General features: G+C 31.8%; 1 protein-coding gene across 2 annotated transcripts in view; it reads right to left on the reverse strand.

The window, feature by feature from the left end:
- Positions 1-24,372, reverse strand: part of LOC139498222 (uncharacterized) — a 294,491-nt gene that overhangs the window by 16,948 nt on the left and 253,171 nt on the right. Inside the window, exons 1-5 of one of the 2 annotated variants that reach the window (XM_071286594.1) lie at positions 20,104-20,214; positions 11,162-11,324; positions 7,447-7,539; positions 3,601-3,661; positions 2,298-2,448 (exon numbers count right to left, since the gene is read on the reverse strand). In XM_071286594.1, coding sequence (XP_071142695.1) covers positions 2,298-2,448; positions 3,601-3,661; positions 7,447-7,539; positions 11,162-11,228 — 372 coding nt within the window. In that variant the 5' untranslated portion in view covers positions 11,229-11,324; positions 20,104-20,214. Of the gene's footprint in view, positions 1-2,297; positions 2,449-3,600; positions 3,662-7,446; positions 7,540-11,161; positions 11,325-20,103; positions 20,215-24,372 lie in introns of those variants that run through there. The other variant, XM_071286595.1, reaches the window with a different exon arrangement.

Here is a 24,372-nt window from a genome sequence, read left to right on the forward strand (position 1 = left end):
GTTTTTCGATAAATATGATTTGATTTGACAAGATATGATTTTGATTTATTTCTCTTGGCAGACATTTTGAATTGTAAATGATTGATATATAACATGTAAAGATTGCTTATGTTTGCATGTTACATGAAAATAAGACACCATCTGTAAATCATAGGACTTTACTATATACCCACTTGGTATAGGATCAATTTTACCCACTTTCAATCTTTATAAAAAAAACTTTTATGCTCCACTTCCAGATTTAATATTTAACCAGATGCTCCGCAGGGCGCAGCTTTATACGACCGCAGATGTCGAACCCTGAACGGTTGGGGCAAGTATGGACACAACATTCAAGCTGGATTCAGCTCTAAATTTGGATTGTGATTAAATAGTTGATACAGCATAGGTTTCTGACACAGAATGAATGTGGTCTAATGAACTTAAAATATTTTTTTTGCCTTTGAGCAATTCACTATGCTGTTGAATATTAATCCTCTCAAAAAAATGTTTGAAGAAATTTTCTTTTTATTTATGAAATCTGAAATGAGAACAATTTAACCCCCCCACCCCCATTTGTTTTCACATCCCCCTTTCCCTTTTTCCAAAACTGATCTCAATTCAAATTTCTAATGGAGTTTGCAACAATAACTACTCATTTAAATACATCATAAAATATTAAAATGTAAAATAAAGTGCTTGTTATCACTGAATGGTAAAGATTGTTTTAATTTATCAGTTGGTAGAAAAAGTGAATATACATTGTATATTGTATAAAACAATGATTTAAGTTGATTCAACTACTATTCTGGACAAAGAAAGATAACTCCAATTGAAATATTAATTATATATCTGTATTGTATAAAACAAAGATTTAAGTTGATTCAACTACTATTCTGGACAAAGAAAGATAACTCCAATTGAAATTGCAATAAGATATTTCTTGCTATTGCGCAATACTGAGTATTTGAAAATATTTGCTATTGCACAATACTGTGCAATTGAAGATTTCTTGCTATTGCGAAATACTGTGCAATTGAAAATTTCTTGCTATTGCACAATACTATGCAATTGAAGATTTCTTGCTATTGGTGAATACTGTACTGCAATTGAAAATTTCTTGCTATTGCACAAAACTTAATATAATAATTTGGATCCTGATTTGAATCAACTTGAAAACTGGGCCCATAATCAAAAATCTAAGTACATGTTTAGATTCAGCATATCAGAAAAACCCAAGAATTCAATTTTTGTTAAAATCAAACTTAGTTTAATTTTGGACCCTTTGGACTTTAATGTAGACCAATTTGATAACGGGACCAAAAATTAAGAATCTACATACACAGTTCAATTTTGGACCCTTTGGGCCCCTTATTCCTAAACTGTTGGGACCAAAACTCCCAAAATCAAACCCAACCTTCCCTTTATGGTCATAAACCTTGTGTTTAAATTTCATAGATTTCTATTTACTTATACTAAAGTTATTGTGCGAAAACCAAGAATAATGCTTATTTGAGCCCTTTTTTTGGCCCCTAATTCCTAAACTGTAGGAACCAAAACTCCCAAAATCAATCCCAACCTTCCTTTTGTGGTCGTAAACCTTGTGTCAAAATTTTATAGATTTCTATTCACTTAAACTAAAGTTATAGTGCGAAAACCAAGAAAATGCTTATTTGGGCCCTTTTTGGCCCCTTATTCCTAAAATATTGGGACCAAAACTACCAAAATCAATCCCAACCTTCCTTTTGTGGTCATAAACCTTGTGTTAAAATTTCTTTCATTTCTATTCACTTTTACTAAAGTTAGAGTGCGAAAACTAAAAGTATTCGGACGACGACGACGACGACGACGCAGACGACGACGCCAACGTGATAGCAATATACGACGAAAAATTAAAATTTTTGCGGTCGTATAAAAATTGAAAGCTTCTTTTTGTAAATTCATTGGGGTGTAAAAGGGTTGACCGAAGTACATTTTGTTTGAAGCATAAGCGCTTCATTAAAAAAATGTGTGCACAGTCAACCCTTTTACAACCCTATGAAATTACAAAAAGAAGCATTCAATACTTATAATAACATTTTTTAGCTAAGATCATGAAAACACGATTTCTATCAAGTTTTTATATAATATACCTTTGCAATTTATTGCGGGACCTCGTGTCATCATAAATGTTACATTTTATTGTGTTATGAATGTCAATTTCAGAAGGACGAGAGATTGCTGTTAGCCAATCAAAATAATGTAATATAATGAAACATACATGCAATGTAATTATTAAACGTTAACTTACAAGAACCAAAGAAATATATATATCTTACATGAGTTGGGTCTAATACAACACCAGATGGAGCTTTATGTTTCTTGAGATAATCAATCATTTCCAGACAGGCATCCATCTTGACCTGAACATCATCATCTGACCGAGGCTTGGTTAATATATTAGCATTGGATGCATCCCACCATAGTTTTCTATGAAAGAAATAACAAAATGTGTTATGATAATTAGTGCTAAGTTGAGAAAATGACTTAAGACAATACTTAAAATGAGAACAAAGATTCCAAATGGATACTGTAAACCAAATTATTTTTGTATTATCGCAAGTATAAAAATATCGCGAATATATAAAACGTAATTTTTTCCTTAGTTTACTGCATCAAGTAAATTTGAGAAATTAAATCACTGTATAATAGAGTATCAGCCAAAATAAATTGGTTTACAGTATTCAGACTCAATCTAAAAGTCAAACTCATAAGTTGAAAACAAACTGCCAATGCCATGGCAAAGAAAATGAACTACATGAACAATCAAACTATAACTAGCTTTCAAAAACCGTGTTCTCAATTAACTAAGATTGTCGACTGAAGATCGATGATTCTCTCTGGGTATTCTGGTTTACTCCACCTGAAATGACTGCCACAGTATAGCCAATCCTGCTGAAAGTGGTGTTAACAAAACATCAATCAATCAAATAAGTGTGAGACCTCTACTCTCAGATTAGTCTTTTGTGTTTTGTTCCTTGTTTTTTTATGCTTTAAATTTTTACCAATCTAATGAGTCAAGCCATTTTCAACTGACTTTTTCAGTTTGTTCTAATGTTGTGCCCAAGATTAAAGGATTAGAGTGTTTGATGCATGCAAACCCCCTAGTAATTCAGAATTGTTTTACATTTTAGCATGTCCGTGCCATGTAAAACTTGCTATGAGGCATTGGTTTTGCTCATTGCTGAAGCACTACAGTGACCTAGATCTAACATTTCTTTTATTTTGTCTCCTGTGGATAGTTGTCTCATGGGCAATCTACTGGTATCATGCTCAGTATTTGTCTTTTGTTGATGTGGTTCATATGTGTTTCTTGTTTTTATTACATAGATTATCATTAGAATGTTGGTTTTCCTGTTTGAATGGTTTTACACTAGTTATTTTTCGGGCCCTTTATATCTTGCTGTTAGGTGTGAGCCAAGGCTCTGTGTTGAAGATCATACTTTGACCTATAATGGTTTTCGTTTACAAATTGTGACTGATAAGAAGAGTTGTCTCATTGGCACTCATACCACAAGTTCTAATATATGTTCACATCTCCCTATTCTATATGTATTTTGAAGTTAATTATCCTACTCCTACCTTGATCTTTCATCTTTGTATTGTATTACTGGTCTCTTCTGATCATCAACACCAATTACAGCTAAAAGTATTCAACAAATACAGTTTTAAACATATTGCTGGGTCATTGTTTATTCAACATTGGCTAGAGGGTAATAGGAGAGGGGGTATAGGAGGGGTCCTGATCCCGAAATCCCGGACTTAAAAAAACGAAATCCCGAGGTCCCGAATTTAAATAAAGTAAATCCGGACGTCCCGAAATCAGAAAAAAAGGATTCCCGGATCCCGAAAGGGTCAATCCCGAAATCCCGAGCTTAAAAACACCCTATCCTGGAGTCCCGATAAAGGTCCTATCCCCCCTCATAGGAAGGCCAGTTGAGATCTCACAAATGATGACGCTTCTACCCTTTGTTAGTCTTGTATATTTTTTTTTTAATTTTGGTTCATTTATATGTTTTGGAGCTCAGTGTGTTCAAAGTGCATTTTTGCTATTTTTGTTTTGGTTCCAGCTAAAGTCAGCCTCCAGGTGTTGAATTTTCTCACTATGTTGAAGACTAATTGGTGGCTTTTGGCTGATTTCAATACTTTGTTCCAGTTGTTGTCTCTATTACACATTCCCAGTTTCTATTCTCAATTTTATTTTAACTTTTATCTTTCATGTTTACTTCATAAATGTCAACATTATCATGATTCTGAACTACCTTTCATTTAAAATATTAAAGATCAAATGTAGATTATATCATGCTTTGAAAATCTATATATAATGTACCGGTATAATGGCACTGATAATGGATGAATATATATATTTACATAAATTTTGGGTTAACTATAAATTCAAGCTTGAGTATTCAACAAAATATAAATTTGTCAAATTGGTCAATACCAAGATCACTTAAGTATCTATAAAAAATTAATTTATCCTCATTCAGCAGAAATTTGTAACCATGAGATGAAAATTTAAATTCTCAATTGTGAATAGTCTGAACAGTGAACAGTATTTAAAATAACTCCATTGATATATGTTAATACATATTATGGGAATAATAAAAAAACTCAACAAACACTTATTTGTAGATGGAATATTAATATTTAACAAAAATGACAATTTTAATCTTTAATCTCCATTACACATACATGTAGTCTGAAGGTAAAAAGGTTTCTTGTGGAGAGTTGTCTCATTGGCAATCATACCACATCTTCTTTTTTATAGTTTACTATTTGCATTCATAAATTTGTTTTTGCATTACTGTCTAAAGGCATAATGGTTGTTAAAAATAATCCATATACATGTAACCATAGCATTTCTAGCTCTTTTATTTAAAAGCAAGCTAATTGACTGAGTAAAACTCTTAACCTATTTTACTATACTGTACATGTGATATCTAAAGATTATGTCACATTCTTATAATATGTTTAAAAATGTGTGAAATTGCTACAGTGTTACTAAATATATATAAGCATTTGAATCATCTGAAAATTATTCATGACTGTTTTCATAACCATACCTGTCAACCTGTGACAATGAAAATGCAGGTCATGACCTGCATTGAAGAATCAAATCTCAGGTCATAACACATACAAACTTTTTCGAGCTGAATTTCAGTATTTATGGTACATTTTCTTATAATGTATATCAAAGATACCAAAACATCAATGCATGTTCACTTTGTTAAGTCATTTTAAATCTTATTCAATATTATTTGATTGCACTTTTAAAGATTTTTATAAATTTGTGTATCTCAGTCTTATGTGCTTTACTTTTAGAGAAAAAATACTACAATCATCAAACACTAGAATTTATTGTATTATTCTTAAATGTTTGAGACTATTGACTATGTAGCCTTTAACCATATTATTTTTCATTTAACAAGGAAATTAGACTATGATAAAATATAGTAATACAGTTAAAGGAAGTATAAATGTAAAAAATAATTTTCAACTTAAAAAAAAAAAATTGTATAAAGGGTATAAAAATAATGAAAAGTTATTTTTGAATATGTATTTGAATTTTATATTTTTATGATTTAATCTTTTTCACCCATAAAACGTAAATATAAGAAATAATTTTGAAGGGTGACAAATAAGGGGAAGTAACTCTAGTTCAGTTTGTAAACCAATGGTGCAATTTTTTTACACCTAAAGCTAAGGTAATTGGTGTTAATTAACAGTGTGTTTGACACCAAAGCTGTCAAGTGAAGCCATGCACTTAATGGGTCACTTAATTTGACAGTTTACATAGCCAGATGAACTTCCTGTTCATGGAAGAATTACGAATTTGCCGGTATTTCAAAGGAATATTACTTATGAAATCAATCTCAAGGCTAAGAAATACGGGTGAAATCGGGTCATTTTCGGAATTCCCGGGTTATTTCAATGACCCGGCGGGTGTTCCAGGTGATCCCTCAGAATTGTGAAAATCTCGGGTCACACCCGCAGAATACGGGTCAGTTGACAGGTATGCATAACTGATTTTAGGAAGTCAGTGATGATAACATGTATCTATATAAATATATCTATTTATTTCTTAAAATGAATAAAAAGCATGAAATAACATCTTTCTTCGTGTACACGAGATAAACAGCAATTGTTTATCAACTGTTATTATATATAGACAGAGATTTGTTGAGAAATTAAAATATATTCAATGTTATGTATTTAGTATATTTTGCTATAGTCGATTTTTTCAGAAAAAAACCCCACATCTGCATGCCTGTAGTTCACAGCGTGTTATATAGTAAAAACATGAGAGGTCATTAAAACTTTTGTCAATGTATAACATTAGTATAACATTAGTATCCCTGATAAATTGTTCACAAAATTAAATGTGATGCATAAAAATCCTTTTTTTTTTGTCTTATGTAACCGAATTAGTTTTTGCGGAAACATTATTAGTCCTTTCTAGCTAGCTCTGCACCAATTTTTTTTCACAATTTTAAAATTTACTTGATGTAGGAAAATAATGCAACAATTCATATTCACGTTATTTTTGTACTCGCAGAAGTCACAAAAATAAGTTGGTTTAAAGTATCATGAATATATAAACCAATAGTCTGACTCATTTGGCTTGCTTGATGCCATCCCATGTATGAACAATGATGTTAGTTTGTATGAGTTAACTGATTATAACATATATACAAGTGAATTATAACTATATACCAGTACCTGAAGTTACATTCTTTCCCTTAAATTATGAAAAAAGACATTTTATTCGAGTATGCTGATTGGATAATGGATAGGTTTTTTGATATATATACAACATTAAAAAAAAAAAAAAAAGAATGCATACTGTGTTTTTCTAAACATATCCCTAATCCATATATGTATGATAATATATGAAATCTTCCAGTTCCATAGCTTTTGAGAAAAGTGTAAAGACAAAGTTGATTTTATTTAACCTATTGAAAAATTCAAAGTATTGGCAAACAAAAAGTTACGCTATAGGTGACCCAAAGGTATAAACAGCACTCCACCAATATAACCTATCTTTTTCAAGTTGATAAGGATATATGAAGTCATCTATTCAATAGTTTTAAAAATAAGTGTGATGGAAATATTTGTTTTCAATCAGCATTTTGAATCATTTATAAGTCTCCACAAACTTAAAAAAAAATAAAAAAAATATAGTACCGGTACTTTAAGGTGATACCAAACACCTTGACTTAAATTAATTTGACATAAAAATGTAGACAAAATATTTATACTGACCCTTCATCAAAAATATTAAAATTTCATTGGATATTTGACAAACCTTAATTTTGATCTTTGGGAAGCTTAATATCTCCTTAACATTAGAACACGATTAAAACGTTTAGCTGATTTCTACAGAGTTATCTCCCTGTATCGCCTTAACTCTATGTTGTTACTCACCCTCATTCTTTCTGAGACTTTGTAATAATAGTATAGTCCTGGCTTGGGACGTAGGTGACAGATCTTTGACCAGCTCTGTCAGGTCATCTGAAACTAAATTGAGATATGATGAGTACAACTTTTATTTAAATATCCATCTTGAATAAAAAATCTTTTTTTCAATCGTTCGTTATTAAAGATTAAAATATAGCAACATTTTATAAAGTTGGCAATCCGCAGTAATCATAATCCTTTTAAGGAGGGTCGTAATGGGAGTACCTTCATGACAAATGAAGGTAAAAAATCTTACCAAATGATATGAATACTAGTAGTACTGCAACCAGAGTTAATTTTTTAAAACTTTAATGGTCCGGAAGAACACACACCTAAATTATATATCGATGGAAAGAGGAAAACGTGTACAATAAGAAAAGTTGGGTCGTAAAAATCCAGAGTGGTCACAATTTTGTGAAATTGAGGTCAAAGGTCAGACCTAAAAATATCAATATTTCAACCACAAGGACAAAAAGGAGAAATATTCTGATATTTATTCAATAGAATGCTACAAAAACGATTCAATCATAAGCATATGCTATAAACGATGTTAAAACGACAAATTTGACGACTTATATGAAGAGCTGCCATTACAAAATGGCGTTGATTTGGAACCTTCAGATTTTTTTCCATTTAAGACATAACAAAAGAAGAAGTGGCCTTGACCTTTTCACATCCATAAACTTTCATATTGTGTATAGTATTTCACTATAATATATTACAGAAATATTTTCTAAAGTTTAAAACACCACTTCATCAAATTATTTCAATATTTTTTATATCTTTGAAAAAAACAAAATTCAAGCGCTGAAACAGTGTTTTTAATTTTGCATCTTAAAGGTTGTGTATTTTGTGAAAATTAGTATCTAGTTATAGATAAATACATATTGTCTTTTTGCAAAGTCTGGACAGAGCAGTTATAACACAAAATATACTATAGTCACCCGAGGCGAATGCGAGGTCCCTTTTTTTAAGAACAAGTTAGGCGCAGGACAGAGTTTGTTCAAAACAAACACAGTTTTTGAGTACAAATGTTATCTGGAGCGTAAATACCGTCATGATTCGGTCAAACTCGTCAGATATAGTCTTATCTTTGCATAGGAAACACAAAAGAAATGTGAGTACAAAGTTTCGATCAATGTTCATGACCCATATTCCCATATGCATATGCATGATGTATCTGCACTGCCAATCCCAAATGTAATGGGGCGAATGTTGCTACAGAAACGATTGATTTTGTAATAGCCATACGTTTACGATTTTTTTTTTTTTATCTTTAGGGACAATATACGGTTCAGAAGCGCTTTTGTGTTATTTTTCATCAATTAACTAACAAATGAATTTTTGAGCCTAGGCTCCGTGTTGAAGACCGGACCGTGACCTTTAATGGTAGCATTGGCACTCATATCTCATCTTCCTATATCTATTAACAAGCTATGCGGGCATCATTTCCATAGAAATACCAAAACGAGGACATAGCTCATAAGAGCACTGGTGGCAGGGTGAAGTAATTGTTCTTCTTTTAATGTATCCTTGATATTTTCAGACACACCTTGGTGTAATTCTGAAAGTCTTAACATAAACTTCAATTTTCCTGCAGCAGATATGGCATCCCTTAAATTGAGTTCAGAGCTAAACTCTATATTTCATATCCCTTGGCCCCACTGTGTCTGAATTGTAAGGTGTCACAATATCTAGTTAGTTCTGGAGTTTGGCAGTTTGGTAAGCATCAGAGACAATCTTGGATAAAATTGATCGGTATATATAGAGGATGTGCTACATGAGAAAGGCTTTTTCTTATGGAAGAACAAATCACATCACTAACAATCGTTATTAACGAACTGACAGCAAGTTCAAATTCTAATTTTTCAGTAACTGTTTTACTTAATTGCACAGGTGTTGACTTCAATAAGTACTTGGTTATGCATGGATAAATGATTATTCACATTAATAAGCACAACTTAAAAGACTGTCAACACGTTTAAAGGTCTCAGTGTTGGGTAGTTTTCTGGTTTTTTTTTTTAAAGGTTTTTCTTTTACACAAAAACCCTGTTTTCATACCCAAACTACAAGGAAGAAACTGAGCGCGAGATCGTATAAAAGTGTCAGGTTGTGAGGATACATGTGGATCAGTTTGATCACATATATGGATTTCTGTTGTTTCTAATTTAAAGTTCCCCAAGGGTGACTGGGGAAACGAAATATGGTCACTTGGTCTTCCCCCGACCGGCAGTAAAACGAAGTGGGGCGTCCGTTTGGCTGTGCGGGATGTATCAAGTTCGCAGTCACGTCCGGTCTGAATGGGGACGTTTAATCCGATGCCTCGTGTAAGGGGAGTGTCACGTTCTTTGCACGTTAAAAACCCTTGCATCAACTCTTTGAGGGGTCCGTAGGTGGCATGTTGCAATGGACAATTTCTGTCCCAATCCAATATACCATCATTTTCCATTGGCAGTCTAAATTTTCCCGATCATCATCCCGAATGGCCTCTATTATGACAAAACCTACCTATTGTTTTTATTGTTAACTTGTTCTCATCCTGAACATGCATGAAATATTTGCCACTGGACGTTAAGCAATAAACAATCAATCAATCTAATTTAAAGATGCACACCAAATTTGCCTTCTGGTGCAAGTCTCATAACATCACTGATGATTCGCCCACGGAAAGCAGAATATCAAGAGAAGTTGGTTTTAGCATCACCTTGTCACACACCAAATCTCTGCGAAACTTCAATAGTATTTTTTCCCCGACCACTTGCATGCATATTAATTGCTTTGAGGTTAAACTTTGACATACAATGTATTTTCACACAAGGTCAACTATAGTCATTATCCGGAAAAACCTCTTATCTAAAGGATTTGGTTAACTTTTATATAAAGTCAAAATTTTATTAACAAAAATATAACTTTTTTACAGAAAATACACGAAAGAACTACTATATATATTCAAATCACTCAAAAAATAAATTAACTTCTCCTACAAAATCTACATAATCACATCGAAACTATCAAATTGATTGTGAAGGAAAAAATAAATGGTGGAGCTGATTGACGGATAGGAAATTACCGTAATTAAAAAAGGTACAAATGATGTTTTTATTTTTGAGTTTTTGACAAAATTGTTTGGAATTTGCCCAACAAAATTTGCATGCAGTATCGCAATAATATGTTTTGTCCTCTCAAATGTCAAATACTGTTTTTGAATCATATGTTTTCTCGTTTTCAAAGAAAAACGCGTTAAATTTCTATCTAAAAAATCAGCCAACTTTAAGTTTGAAAGTTTTACTTGGAGATGGTATTATATTTATGTCCTCATCATTCCGATGATCCTTGATGATATGTGCATAGAAAATATTTACGAAAATAGCGGGAAATTTAACCAAAAAATATATTTTTGGATTTTAAGGGAACTACCCAAAACCGTAAATTGAGGGGTACCCCCATTAAAGGGATAAAATACAAAAATGTGACCATAGAAACTTTTTACGACCCGACGGAAATTAAAATATAGATATTATTCTATCATTTAAAACAATTTGCAGCCGTGTGTTATTCCGGACCATTAAACTCGTTAACTAAGCGTCTTTTTCGATGTCAGTTGCAGTACTATAGGGGGTCTCTTTTTTAAAATCTGTCCATCATGTCCATGTGATCATTTAAAATTTTTAAAAAAACTTACGAACACTCTCTTGTATATCAATTGGTTGTGTATGTAGAACCCTTGGAGAATCTGTTTCTGTTGTCATAGTTACTGGTCAAACTGTCATGAAATGTATTCACATGCTGACTGCATACTATATCACAGCATTATACAAGTATACTTAAGGAGCTGTGTATTAAGTCTGAAAAGACACAAGAAGAACTCTGAGATAATTAATGATATATCCCATTTTAAACAAGAGGCCCAAGATACAGAATGGAATATTCAAACTCATAATATTGAAAAAGAGACAAATGTTAGATGCATGACAGAAAAACGACAAACAACAATACACAACCTAAAGATTGGGTTGGTTTCAGGTGCTCCAGATTGTTATAAAAGCAGATTGTGTTTTCAACATGTGTTGCTCGTGTAAGTACAAACTCATTGAAAAGTTTTTGTAGGTCACATCAATAGTCCATACATGGCATGCTTTTGAATGATATACTGTCATGACTGTCGTCATAAATTTTTTAATGTTTAATATTGAAGTGTGTCTTTCAGAAATTTCTTATTTCACCTTTTCTTAAATATATTTATTCTAAACAGTCTCATGCGCTTAAAATATAGATTTATATGACAGAACTTTCTTGGTATTCCTAATTATTTGATAATTTATATACACAGAAGTAGTATACCTAAAACGACAAAGTTATTTTTCATTTACCTGTATATATATTATGAAATCCAGATTTTTCAAAAGAGATTATTTTCTAAGGGGTGGTGTCTTGCCATGGCTTTATTTGGACTTGTTTGTTTGCTTTTTGGCCTTGAATGTTTGTCACCAATATTTTATCAACTATGTATTTGCATTCAGGTATCGCAGATCAAATTTATTCGTTCATAGTGTGTTAATTTATGAGTTTTGATTGAGTTAAGCCTTCCAATTGATATTTTATCATGTGTTTTTCTATGTTGTGATGTTATACTATAGTTTTAGAAAAAAGGGGAAGGTTTGGTACCATTAAAACATTTAATCCCGCTGAAAATGTTTGCACTTGTCCTAAGTCAGGAATCTGATATACAGTATTCATCGTTTGCTTAGTAGTATGTGATTTATACGTGTTTCTCGTTTCTCATTTTTTATATGAATTAGACCGTTGGTTTTCCCGTTTGAATGGTTTTACATTATTAAATTTGGGGCCCTTTATAGCTTGTTGTTCTGTGTGATCCAAGGCACCGTGTTGAAGGCCGTTCATTGACCTATAATGGTTTACTTTTATAAATTGTTATTTGGATGGAGAGTTGTCTCATTGGCACTCAAACCAAATCTTCCTGTATCTATTATATACATTAACCATGTAGTTTACATTAACAACTTGGGCCAACTTGTGAAGATATATTTTGTAAGATTTTTAAATTATGATAAAAATCGAATAACTGTAGGATGCATGCCTATTCAGTAATTGTCATACCTGATCAACATGATACAGGGTTGGCAAAAACCCGGGTTTTATGAGTATTGCCCAGCCCAGTGGGAATTACTGGGAAAACCCGGGTTTTACTGGGTTTTAATGGGTAATACTGGGCAATACTGGGTAATATAAAATACTGGCCTGAATTTTAAAGAGAATTCAGTGATCAAACTCAATGGCAATGCATTTAAGATATTTATAAACACATTTTGATTTATAAATTAGTTGACTTGTTTGAGAGTGATGATAAAAGTGTATATATACATTTGAAAAAGTACTATTCTTGCAACTATGAGACAAGTAAACATGTAGGCACACATTACACAAATATTAATGGAATAATTCTCTTCTGAAAGTCTATTAAATCACCCTCTCGTCTAGATTGGTCAAACTGTTAACATAAATTCAAAGAATTCATTTTTCAAATGTATATATCTTACATTAAGAATTAACAAGAAAATGTAAGAAAAATTACTTTTGCATTATTTATATGTACATCACTAATTAATAAGTAATTATTCAGATTAGGACATTGATATGTTTATATAACAATATTCAGCCTTTTCATTTCTATAAGGGTTAATGACTTGACCCTGTAGGGTGTTTATTTAGCAATATGATTGCATAGACATTTAAATTTATAATTCACATAAACACTGGTTTAAAATGCATTTTTTTTTTTAAAGTTTGGATAGTTGAAACAACACATGGAAATTAACAAGGTATTAATAATCCTAAAATATTCAAATTTTGTATTCTGCCTACATAGAAGTAGTGGAGAAAAGAATGAAATTGAATTTTCAATCTTCTAGAAACATGACTCTCAATGGTTATCTGTATAAAATGTATATATTTAGCTATAATACTATGAAACTACAACAAGACTTTACTATTTTGTGTTAAAATAAGCTTAAAAAGTCTTATTGCCCAGTATTACCCAGTAATACCAATTTCTGGGAGTATTGCCCAGCCCGGAAAAACCCGGGAATTCCCGCCTGGGTTTTCCCGGGCGGGTAATACTTTGCCAACCCTGACATGATGAAACAAATCAAACATGGCAACTTATCAAGACGAAAGTTTTGACAAGAACTGTGTACATGTAGATTAGTATTGTTTGATTCTTAATCATGAATGTTAATGAAATTATTTTAAGCTATTATTTTTTATCATTTAAAGAAAACCTCGAATGAACAATGATGATGGAATTGGTAGCTGAAATATATATACTTTTCTATTTTCTAATCATTACACATGTAACCAGTTAATTTGACACATTGTTTATTAAACCAGTAACGTGCAGAGTTATCAAACGTGACTATGACTAGAGTAGTTGACATAGGCGGATTTAGGGGGGGGGGGGGGGGCCAGGGGGCCCGGGCCCCCCCTTTTTGGGAAAAAATTTGGTTGCTTATATAGGGAATCACTGAAGCGTGACTGGAGCGGGCCCCCTCTTATGTCAGTCAGTGGGCCCCCACTTATGAAAATTTCTAAATCCGCCACTGGTTGAATATGTACACAAAGTTTATATTTTTTTTTGGTTAAAATAAACTTGTTGTTTTAATTTTAATCAAAGTGATGGATATCACTCATGGAAAGATTAGGGGAGTAGTTTGAATTATTTCATATTAAGGTATGGTGGGGGGAAAATGAACATTAAGAAAGCACTATGCAGAAAATTGCATTAACAGCAGGTCTTTAGAAGGAAACATGCTTTTCCAGTATGAGGATAAAATGAGCTCAAATTAAATAATATGGGTCTCTTAATTTGCACAATTTTATTTAAACTGTAGTTTATAAATGTTATATCTTATCCAAACAATGTTGCCTGTTCTGAACATGTTTCAAAAAAACAAAAAATTGCAAATCAAAAATTCTTCTAGTAAATGTTATCAACTACAAAAAATGTATCCTTGTAAGACATAAAATCTAGACCAACAGCTAAGAACTTTAAAGTGTCAACAAAAATAATCTAAAAATGTTGTTTTGAGGCATTTTGTAAGTTGAAAAAGAGGTTCTATGACATTGCAGATTAAAAAGTTGTAGAGTGCCTTTTGATAAATTTTTTTAAAGTATTTTTCAGCACAGGGCATTGAAAATGTACTTTTTCAACGTGAACAAATTAAAAAACTTATTTTATTGAAATATGGATTTTTCTTGATTGCAAAAATATATATTAATTTCTAATAAAAATTCAAATGACTAAAATAGACATAATGATTGATGGGGAGTAAACTAATAAACAATGGTTTGTTATAATTAAAAGTTTTAAAATTTTAAAACTGATTCAAGCCAATACCTGATAAAAAAAAAAGTGAACTAATCTAAATTGTTGATTAATTACAGATGATTATTGGAAATTTATCAAGTAAATTATAGACCTTACTTGAAAACCTTAGATATTTATAATCTTATTTATATTCATATTTCATATTTTCTAAATGATCTTGTTAATCCATTACAGAATAACAACAACAACAACAACAATACTTTATTTTAAGAGGTTTACACAGTTAGCTATATAACTAATCTTCCCTGAGGCCCTCATCATGAGAAATCAAACAAAATGCAAACATATACATTGCATACATTAGTATAAAAAGTCAAGTATGATAATAATGTTTATTATTGTATAGCAATATAATATTTCCCACAGAACGTAACCAAAAGTTAGCGTGCAATAAATTCTAATATTGCACTAGTTCAATAAATTTTCAAAATTCATGACGTCATCAACGTTTAAATCTTAGTTTAAGCCAATTTATACTGTCAAATATTATATTGCTATACAATAAAAGGGTTATTGTATGAATATTGGGGAATATTGTCCCTCGTAGAACATATATTGCACTCTCAAGCTCGTGCAATATAAAATTCTACTCGGGACAATATTCCCTAATATTCATGCAATAACCCTATAATACAACTTGATAAAATGTGATGAAAGAAATAAACATGATGACATGATCAGTTTTTAATATTATTGATATAGCTAGGTTGATTTCAATAAATGGTCTGTTATTTTGTATTTGAAAGAATTTACATTTGTAATATTTCTTAACGGTATTGGCAAATTATTCCACAAGAATGGTCCAGAATACATAAAAGATTTTTTGAACAATTCTGTTTTTGGTTTAGGGAGTATGAGGTTTCCTTGAACAGCATTTCTCAAGGGATTTCTGTCTGAAACATAATGAAACTTGTTAGTAAGATATGATGGGGCATCATTTTTAATGCACTTAAATGTCATCACTAACTTATGATATTTTATTCTCTGTTCAACTGTCATCCAGTTTAAATGTTTGAATAAGGGTGCAGAAGGAGCGAATGTGTCTGTTTCTAGTATTAATCTAGCGGCCCTCTTTTGTAATTTTAATATCCTTTTTAAACCCTCACTGCTACAACTACTCCACACTATAAATTGTACAACAATAATCAATTAGTGGCAAGATATAACCATTATAGAATAATTTTCTGCAGTCTAGATTTAGAATTATTTTAATCTTTAATAGTAGATATAGTCTAGATGATATTTTTGAACAGATCACATCAATTTGGTTTCTCCATGTGAGGGAAGGGTCAATTTTAATGCCTAAAAGACTTTCACATGTGGAAGATTGTATCACTTGATTGTTAATAGTTAAACAACTCTCATTGGAATGTGGCATTGCTCTTTGCTTCGTTCCAATAATCATACATTTTGTTTTATTTTCATTGATGAACATATTGTTATCATTGCACCATTCCTCTACACCATGTAAATCTTCTTGTACCTTTGACTGTAGAGTTTGATAACAATTAAGAAAGATACCGCTACATTGACAACAACACTTAAGTAAACTGCATCTTTTATTGTCGACATGTTTCGCCGATTAGATCGGCTTCATCAGGACAAAGTATACAAAATTAGAACCCCTGAAGTACAAAAAAACGGTATCATGTATGTGACGTCATAATTGTCCATTGTTGACGTTGCTATGGGATACTCTTTATCATTACGTAATGTTGAACAGAAAATGAATCAAACATAGTACAATGCAAATGAAGTTACTAAATTTAGAGTTAATCTATAATTTTTCGAATAAGATGTAAAGTTGAATCATCGGCATATAAATCAGTGCAACAATTTTGCATATAAATAGGAAGGTCGTTTATGTATAATATAAACAGAAGGGGGACTAATATGGAGCCTTGGGGGACACCATACTTGATATAAAATTTTTCAGAATGAGCATTACCAATTTGTACTTGTTGAGTTCTTTCATTCAAATATGATTTAAAAAAGGAAACAGCAGTATTATCAAATCCATAAATTTCAAGTTTTTTACAGAGAATATCATGATCTACTACATCAAAAGCTTTCTTAAAATCCAACAGGACTGCTAAGTTGATATTACCATCATTCATATCCTGTATCCATTTATCTATGATATTGATAAGGGCAGTTTGGCAAGAGTGTTCTTGTCGAAACCCAGACTGTGCTGGGTGTAAAAGATCTAATCTTTTTAGGTAGTCATACAAATGTTTTGAAACAGGCTTTTCTAAAAGTTTTGATAAAACGGGAAGTACAGAAATTGGTCTATAATTTGTTGCCATGAATTTTTCACCAGCTTTAAAAACAGGGGTTACTTTTGCATTCTTTAGAACACTGGGTAATGTACTTGTATCTCTTATTCTGTTAAAAATGTAAGTTAAAGATGACGTTATGAAAGGAGCATTCAATTTTAAAATTTGTGGTCCTATGTTATCAGATCCGGTGGATTTATTAATGTCAAGTTTGATCATCTCATTAAATAGACCATTTATTGTGACTGGTGGAATTGAAAATTTTACTTGTTCTGACTTAGTAAATTTCTTTTGTACAAATCGATTTAATTTTGCTAATCATGAGTTTTGCTCATACATCTGTCAGTCCTCAGGTTTTCAACACAAGATGTAAAAAACTTATTAAAAACATTACAAATGTCACTGACATTATTAGTTTTAACACCATCTTCATTTAAAAGTTCATATATTGTTGATTGACAGTTTAGCATGTAGGAGGTTGGGCATTGTAATTAAAGGTCTACCTTTTCTCTAATTGTTTAGTGATAATGACAGTTGTCAATCATACTATTATTGTATCAATACCCAATTACCTAATCAAAATGTTTTTAAAAAAAGCCTGCACATCAACACACCTTAATAACATACAGTCTTGAATTAACTGCTTTAATAATATACCCATTTTTTCAGTTTATATGTGTATTATGTGCACAAGCATGAGAACCATAGGGAACTATATTTCAGTGTGAATACATTTAATAACAGTAGCTTACCTGTCCTGTAGTGCCTTAGTAAAGAAAAATTAGTTGCCATTCTTTGAAATGTTTTATTTTTAATGACAGACAAACTGAAACAACCATACAAATTTATATAATTTTAGTTTTATTTTTCTATTGGTCATGATTTCTGCTTTCATGCATCACTAACGATACCCAAATTGCACCTATTTAGTAAAAATAGCAGCAGACATCTTACAAGATTTCCTAGAGTCTAAACAATTTGTATTTTTATGATTTGATACTATGCACATCTTTCAAAATGTTCACAGTATTTATCAATAGATGAAGTGTTTACTGAAAAAGCAAAATGTACTGAAACATCGCCATGCGACTTCATCTTTTCAAAATGATCAAATACAATATGTTACAAGTATCCATTAAAAAAAAATGAATAGTAAGCATGGACTCCATGGAAATTATTTTTTACACACTTGATTCGCATAGGATTTTTTTAATATTTTTTTTTATCAGGTTTAATTAACATGTTTAAAGGATTAACATGATTAAAATGCATTGGTAAAACGAATATTTCATCATATTAGAAAAATATTATGGTAAAAGGCTACATATAGTCAATAGTCTGAAACATATAAAAATTACATGAAATTCTAGTGTTTGATGATTGTAGTACTTTTCTCAAAAAGTAAAGCACATAAGACTGAGTTACACAAATTTATAAAAATCTTTAAAAGTACAATGAAATAATATTTAATAAGATTTAAAATGACTTAACAAAGTGAACATGCATTGATGTTTTGGTATCTTTGATATACATTATACATGTTATAAGAAAATGTACCATAAATACTGAAATTCAGCTCAAAAAGTTTTTACGCGTTATGACCTGATATTTGATTCTTCAATGCAGGTCATGACCTGCATTTTCATCGTCACAGGTTGACAGGTATGCTGTTGATGTACAACCATTGAACATGTTGAATGAGTAATCAATCTAACATCATTTATATTAAAAAATCTTATAGTAAAGGAATGTTTTTTTTCAATTAATCAAAAATGTAAAAATGCCAAAATATCCAAAATCATTTCAAATTATCTTTAATCTTGTCTTCAAAAAGTAGTTGAAGTAGATCACCAATAAGTCCTTTTTTACATGTTATATGTTAAATTATAAATATACTCAAAGTAAATATCAATGATTTTTGGCATAAATATGAAAGCTCTTCAGACCCATAAAATTGATAAGTGTTGGTTTCATTTTTTTACTGAGTACAACATATTATAATTACTCAAAGCCTACAATGTAAAATCACAAATGATACTGAGGTTGGAAGTGGGTCCCATTGGGGTCTTAGCGGGACGCAGGATTGCTGATTTTTGGTAAGCGTGACATGTGAAAGTCAAATTATTGTGCCGTGAATACGGGAAATGAGGTCTAGCGGGACATAGGAAATTACAAAAAAATGAGAATTGCTTACATATATAGTGTAAGTGGGATACGGGAATCGGATAAAACCGTAAGCGGGATCCAGGATCCTAACCCCACAATGAGACCCCCTTGGAAGATCTCGGGCTGCTAGATATGCCTGTAATCGTTATCATAACACCAGTAGCGTTACAGACATGCTCAATACTTTAAATTGGCCTACTCTACAACAACGCAGACTTAAAACAAGACTTATAATGTTTTATAAAATTGTTCACCAAATTGTCGCTGTACCATCAACATTACTCATACCAACAGACAATAGAACCCGACAATTTCATCCACAAACTTACAGACATATACTTACATTTAAAGATTGTTACAAATATTCATTTTTTCCGTATACTATTACACAATGGAATGTACTACCTCCAAAGGTAGTACTTTCTCCTACTCTAAATATTTTTAGAGAACAGTTGACACCTACTGTTCTCTACAATATAGAACAGTAAACTTAGTAGTTATGTAAATAGTTTTAACCACAAGTCATGTTAGTATTTGTTTATTTTTTGGCACTCTTATTTTGTAAATATTTATTTATTATTATCCTACGCATGCGCAGCAGTTAGTAATCATCAAAAATCTGATGGATAACTGGATACCATAAGAAGAAGAAGAAGAAGAAGAAGGAAGGAAAAGTCAGAAGAAAACCAACAGCCAGGCATTTCTGACGGTGACTGATCTTCGATGAGAAGAACTACTAACGATGCATCATTAATTTTTACCCTATCTTGGGCTTACGTTTGTGTTTTTCTTGTGACTCAAGCAGCACACAATCAATCCCAATCATGTGTAGAGTTACGGGTAAAAAAGCTTGAAATCATCCACCATTTTCTAATCATGTGACCACCACCGGGAAGGTCTAAAACGCGGAAGTGAAAAAATGGTGTATTATAACTAATATCTCTAGAACAGCTAAAGCTAAATTAATAGATAAAACTGATTTTGAAAGCATATATAATAGTCTATAAGATAAATTAAAAAAAATATATATTTGAATATGCTTTTTTACCGAAAAGTTGACCGGAAGTCTTTCTTAGTGTGACTCTGGCAACACATTTTTAAACATTAAAACTTAAATTCACGAAAAGCATATAACCCGGTCAAAACCTGTAAATTGATTCTTTAAGACAATTTAATGACAAATAATATGATGTAAAGAAAAATATAAATACATTACGTAAAAAGGATAAAAAATTGACCGGAAGTCACCCTTGTATATAAATGATGAAGTCAAATTTTCAACTTTGAACTTTAATTAACAAAAAAATAAAGAGCCCGGTCAAAATCAAGAAGATGATTCTGAAAGACAATTTAATGGCATATAATATTGTATAAAGAAAAATATGATTACATTACGTAAAAAGGGTAAAAAGTTGACCGGTAGTTACCCTTGAATAGAAATGATGAAGTCAAATTTTCAACTTTGAACTAAAATTCACAAAAAAATGAAAAGCCCAGTCAAAATCAAGAACATGCTTCTAAAAGACAATTTAATGACAAATAATATGGTACAAAGAAAAATATAAATACATTACGTAAAAAGGGCAAAGAGTTGACCGGAAGTTACCCTTGTATATAAATGATATAGTAAAAATTTCCACTGTGAACTAAAATTCATATAAACATAAAAAGTACGGTCAAAATCAAGAACATGATTCTGAAAGTCAATTTAATGGCAAATAATATGATATTAAAAAAATATATATATCAAAGGGGGAGGGGTCATCAAACGAAAATTGCAAAAAAACTAGCTAGACCTGTAGCCTATCTTGTGTGAGATTCACTTGTTGTCGAGTATCGAGTTGCGAGTTAAGAAAATCGAGTTGCAAGTTAAGAAAGTCGAGTTGCGAGTTACGAAAGTCGAGTTGCGAGTTACGAAAGTCGAGTTGCGAGTTACAAAAGTCGAGTTGCGAGTTACAAAAGTCGAGTTGCGAGTTACAAAAGTCGAGTTGCGAGTTATGAAAGTCGAGTTTCGAGTTACAGAAGTCGAGTTGCGAGTTACGACAGTCGAGTTGCGAGTTACGACAGTCGAGTTGCGAGTTACGAAAGTCGAGTTGCGAGTTACAAAAGTCGAGTTGCGAGTAACGAAAGTCGAGTTTCGAGTTACGAAAGTCGAGTTGCGAGTTACAAAAGTCGAGTTGCGAGTTACAAAAGTCGAATTGCGTAAAAATGTGGAAACTAAAATATTTCAATTTTTTGGTGTAACTGATAACATTTCGGAATGATGATTTCTTATAGAATTGTATATAGTGTTGTTGATTATGTTTGTGGTTTGGACTCTATCTGAGTCTCTTGTAAAAATAAAATGGACTAGATAATCACTACGTTTAGTATTTTCTGAAGAAGCAGATAGCCTTTTGAAATACAGCAGATGGCTTGCATTTTAATTATTTTTAAATTTCATACATAGCACCGTCGTATTAAACGTAAAGGGACATAGCAACTAAACTATATTTCATATATGTAAAACACCCCTTCTGCAGATTTCGTTTAAAGTGGGCTTTTTGGGGCAGCTGCGGAGCCGGGCAATATTCGTTAGGGACCGCAAAATTTATTGTTTGTCAGTGACACTCAAAATTGAGGATGTTAAAATTATATATGTCTTATGCATTGGCTAGAAATGAAGGGGATATGATGGGCGTGAATAAAACCAGTTTAAACACGCCGCTTTTTTGTGTCTGACCAATTTCAGGAACCTTTAGCCTTTGTTGCTCTTGTATACATTTTAATTTTGGTTCATCTTTATATTTAGCAGCATAGAATGGCGTCTACATTCTTTATCTATCTATATTGTGTTTCGGGCCTGCTCAGGGCTCCCTCTAGGTGTGTGATTTTTCGCTGTGTAAATTTGTAGACCTAATAACCTTTGGTTGAATTGTATATTTTGATTTGGTTGCTGTCTTTTTGACTCATTCCCCATTTTTATTCTTTATTTTATAAATGTAGCTGTCAAAGATACTATTGTAAAAACTATATTTGCGCCATTTACAGGTAAGATTTAATTGAAAAGTATAAAATGATTATTGCTACATCGTGATTTCATACGTATTTTTTTAACTTGAGTCAGTGGCAGATCCAGAAATTTTCATAAGTGGGGGCCTACTGACTGATCTAAGAGGGGGCCCGCTCCAGTCACGCTTCAGTGATTCCCTATATAAGCAAACACTTTTTTCCCCAAAAAGGGGGCCCCTGGCCCCGACCCCTCCTAAATCCGCCTCTGAAAGTATTGGGTAACTTACTAAACTGAGTCACTTAGGTTTAAACTTGAGTTATATAAACGTGTTCACATGTTTGATATTGTCAATTATAAGTTATTTTAAACTTAATTAAATTAAACATCAACCCAACAATGTTAGATCTGTAAATTTGCTTTCGCAAATTTTTGGTTCTTCCCTCGCCGGGATTCGAACCCATGCTACTGTGATATGATATCGTGACCAAATCGCCTGCACTATATATATATGTTATAGAGTAAAATTACTTGGATTGTAAGATGATGAAGTTCGCAATTTGAATATTGCTTATAGTGATTTTTTGTATAGCTCTCCCTTTCCATTCTTAATGAGTCAATATACATTTTAAACCTAGATACTTATAATTGTAAACACATTCTATTATATCTTTTTCGCAATACAAATATTCTTTTAAAATTTTTCCAGGTTTGTTAAACACATTAACTTTGGTTTTAGATAGAGTGACCTCTAAACACTTGCCTTGGAACTAGACAAAAAATAACAAGATCCTCTGCATACATGAGGCACTCAATTTTGCGGTCATTTATATCAACAGCATCTAGGGTTTCATTTAATGCATCCGGTTAAATTCTTTTATAAAAATCTTAAAAAGGTTGGGATTCAAAATATCCCCTTCGTTTACTTCAATTTGGGAATACAAATTAGAAGTAAGCACATTATCTATTTTCGCACATAATTCACTTTTATTATACATATCTGTCACGATTGCATGGAAATTACTACCTATGTTTGGCGGCAAAAACACACGTTTTTCAAAACGATGGATGTAATAATGAAAACGGAAAATATCGATCTTCAATCGGATTTAAAAAGTCTATATATATCGATGTAGTTTTAAAAAGATTAATCTTATTTGAATCGATCTTTTTTCAAGGTTTAAATGTTTAGATCGATCGCTTTTGTCAGGTGAATGTTATATTCAGATATCAAAATAAATCTGCGCATGTTCGGCGTGTTTAAAAATGATGGATGGAATACGAAAAGTAAACATAGATTCGGCTATTTTTTTTATTATCTTCTAAATCAATAAGTTCTATTTGTTTGCTGCAAATCCTCATCTTCAAACGCATTGGCCGTTCGTTATTTAGCGATAGATATATAGTTTACACACATATCTTTGTTTAATGACTTGTGATGTACGATCCAAAATAATGATTAATAAGTCCATACGAAATTCCAATGAGCAAACTATTTTCTCAATGATTTTGCAATGTGTTATAGTTTGCGCGAGATGCAGAATTTCCTTTACTTTTCTATTTTTAGGATTATTTGTTTACGAAAGGTAATTTATGGTCAGATCGGTTCTTTTTTTGTTGTAGTGTAAACGCATTGAATTAAATAAGATCGATCTCGTCCATTAAGGATACATTATTTTTTTTAAATGCTTCCAGAACTTAACTTATATTAGACTCTAATAAATAAGTATCACATAAACTGTTTCAAATCCCACAATCACGGGAATAACTAAGTTCAGGTGCATGCATGTTTTGTTTATCAACTGTGAATCAAACCTGAAAATTCGGTGTAAACAATATTTTTTTAACTCGCAACTCGACTTTCTTAACTCGCAACTCGACTTTTGTCACTCGCATCTCGACTTTTGTAACTCGCAACTCGACTTTTGAAACTCGCAACTCGACTTTCTTAACTCGCAACTCGACTTTCGTAACTCGCAACTCGACTTTCGTAACTCGCAACTCGACTTTCCTAACTCGCAACTCGACTTTTGTAACTCGCAACTCGACTTTTGTAA

This window comes from Mytilus edulis, chromosome 12 (genome assembly GCF_963676685.1).
Source record: "Mytilus edulis chromosome 12, xbMytEdul2.2, whole genome shotgun sequence".
NCBI lineage: Eukaryota > Metazoa > Mollusca > Bivalvia > Mytilida > Mytilidae > Mytilus > Mytilus edulis.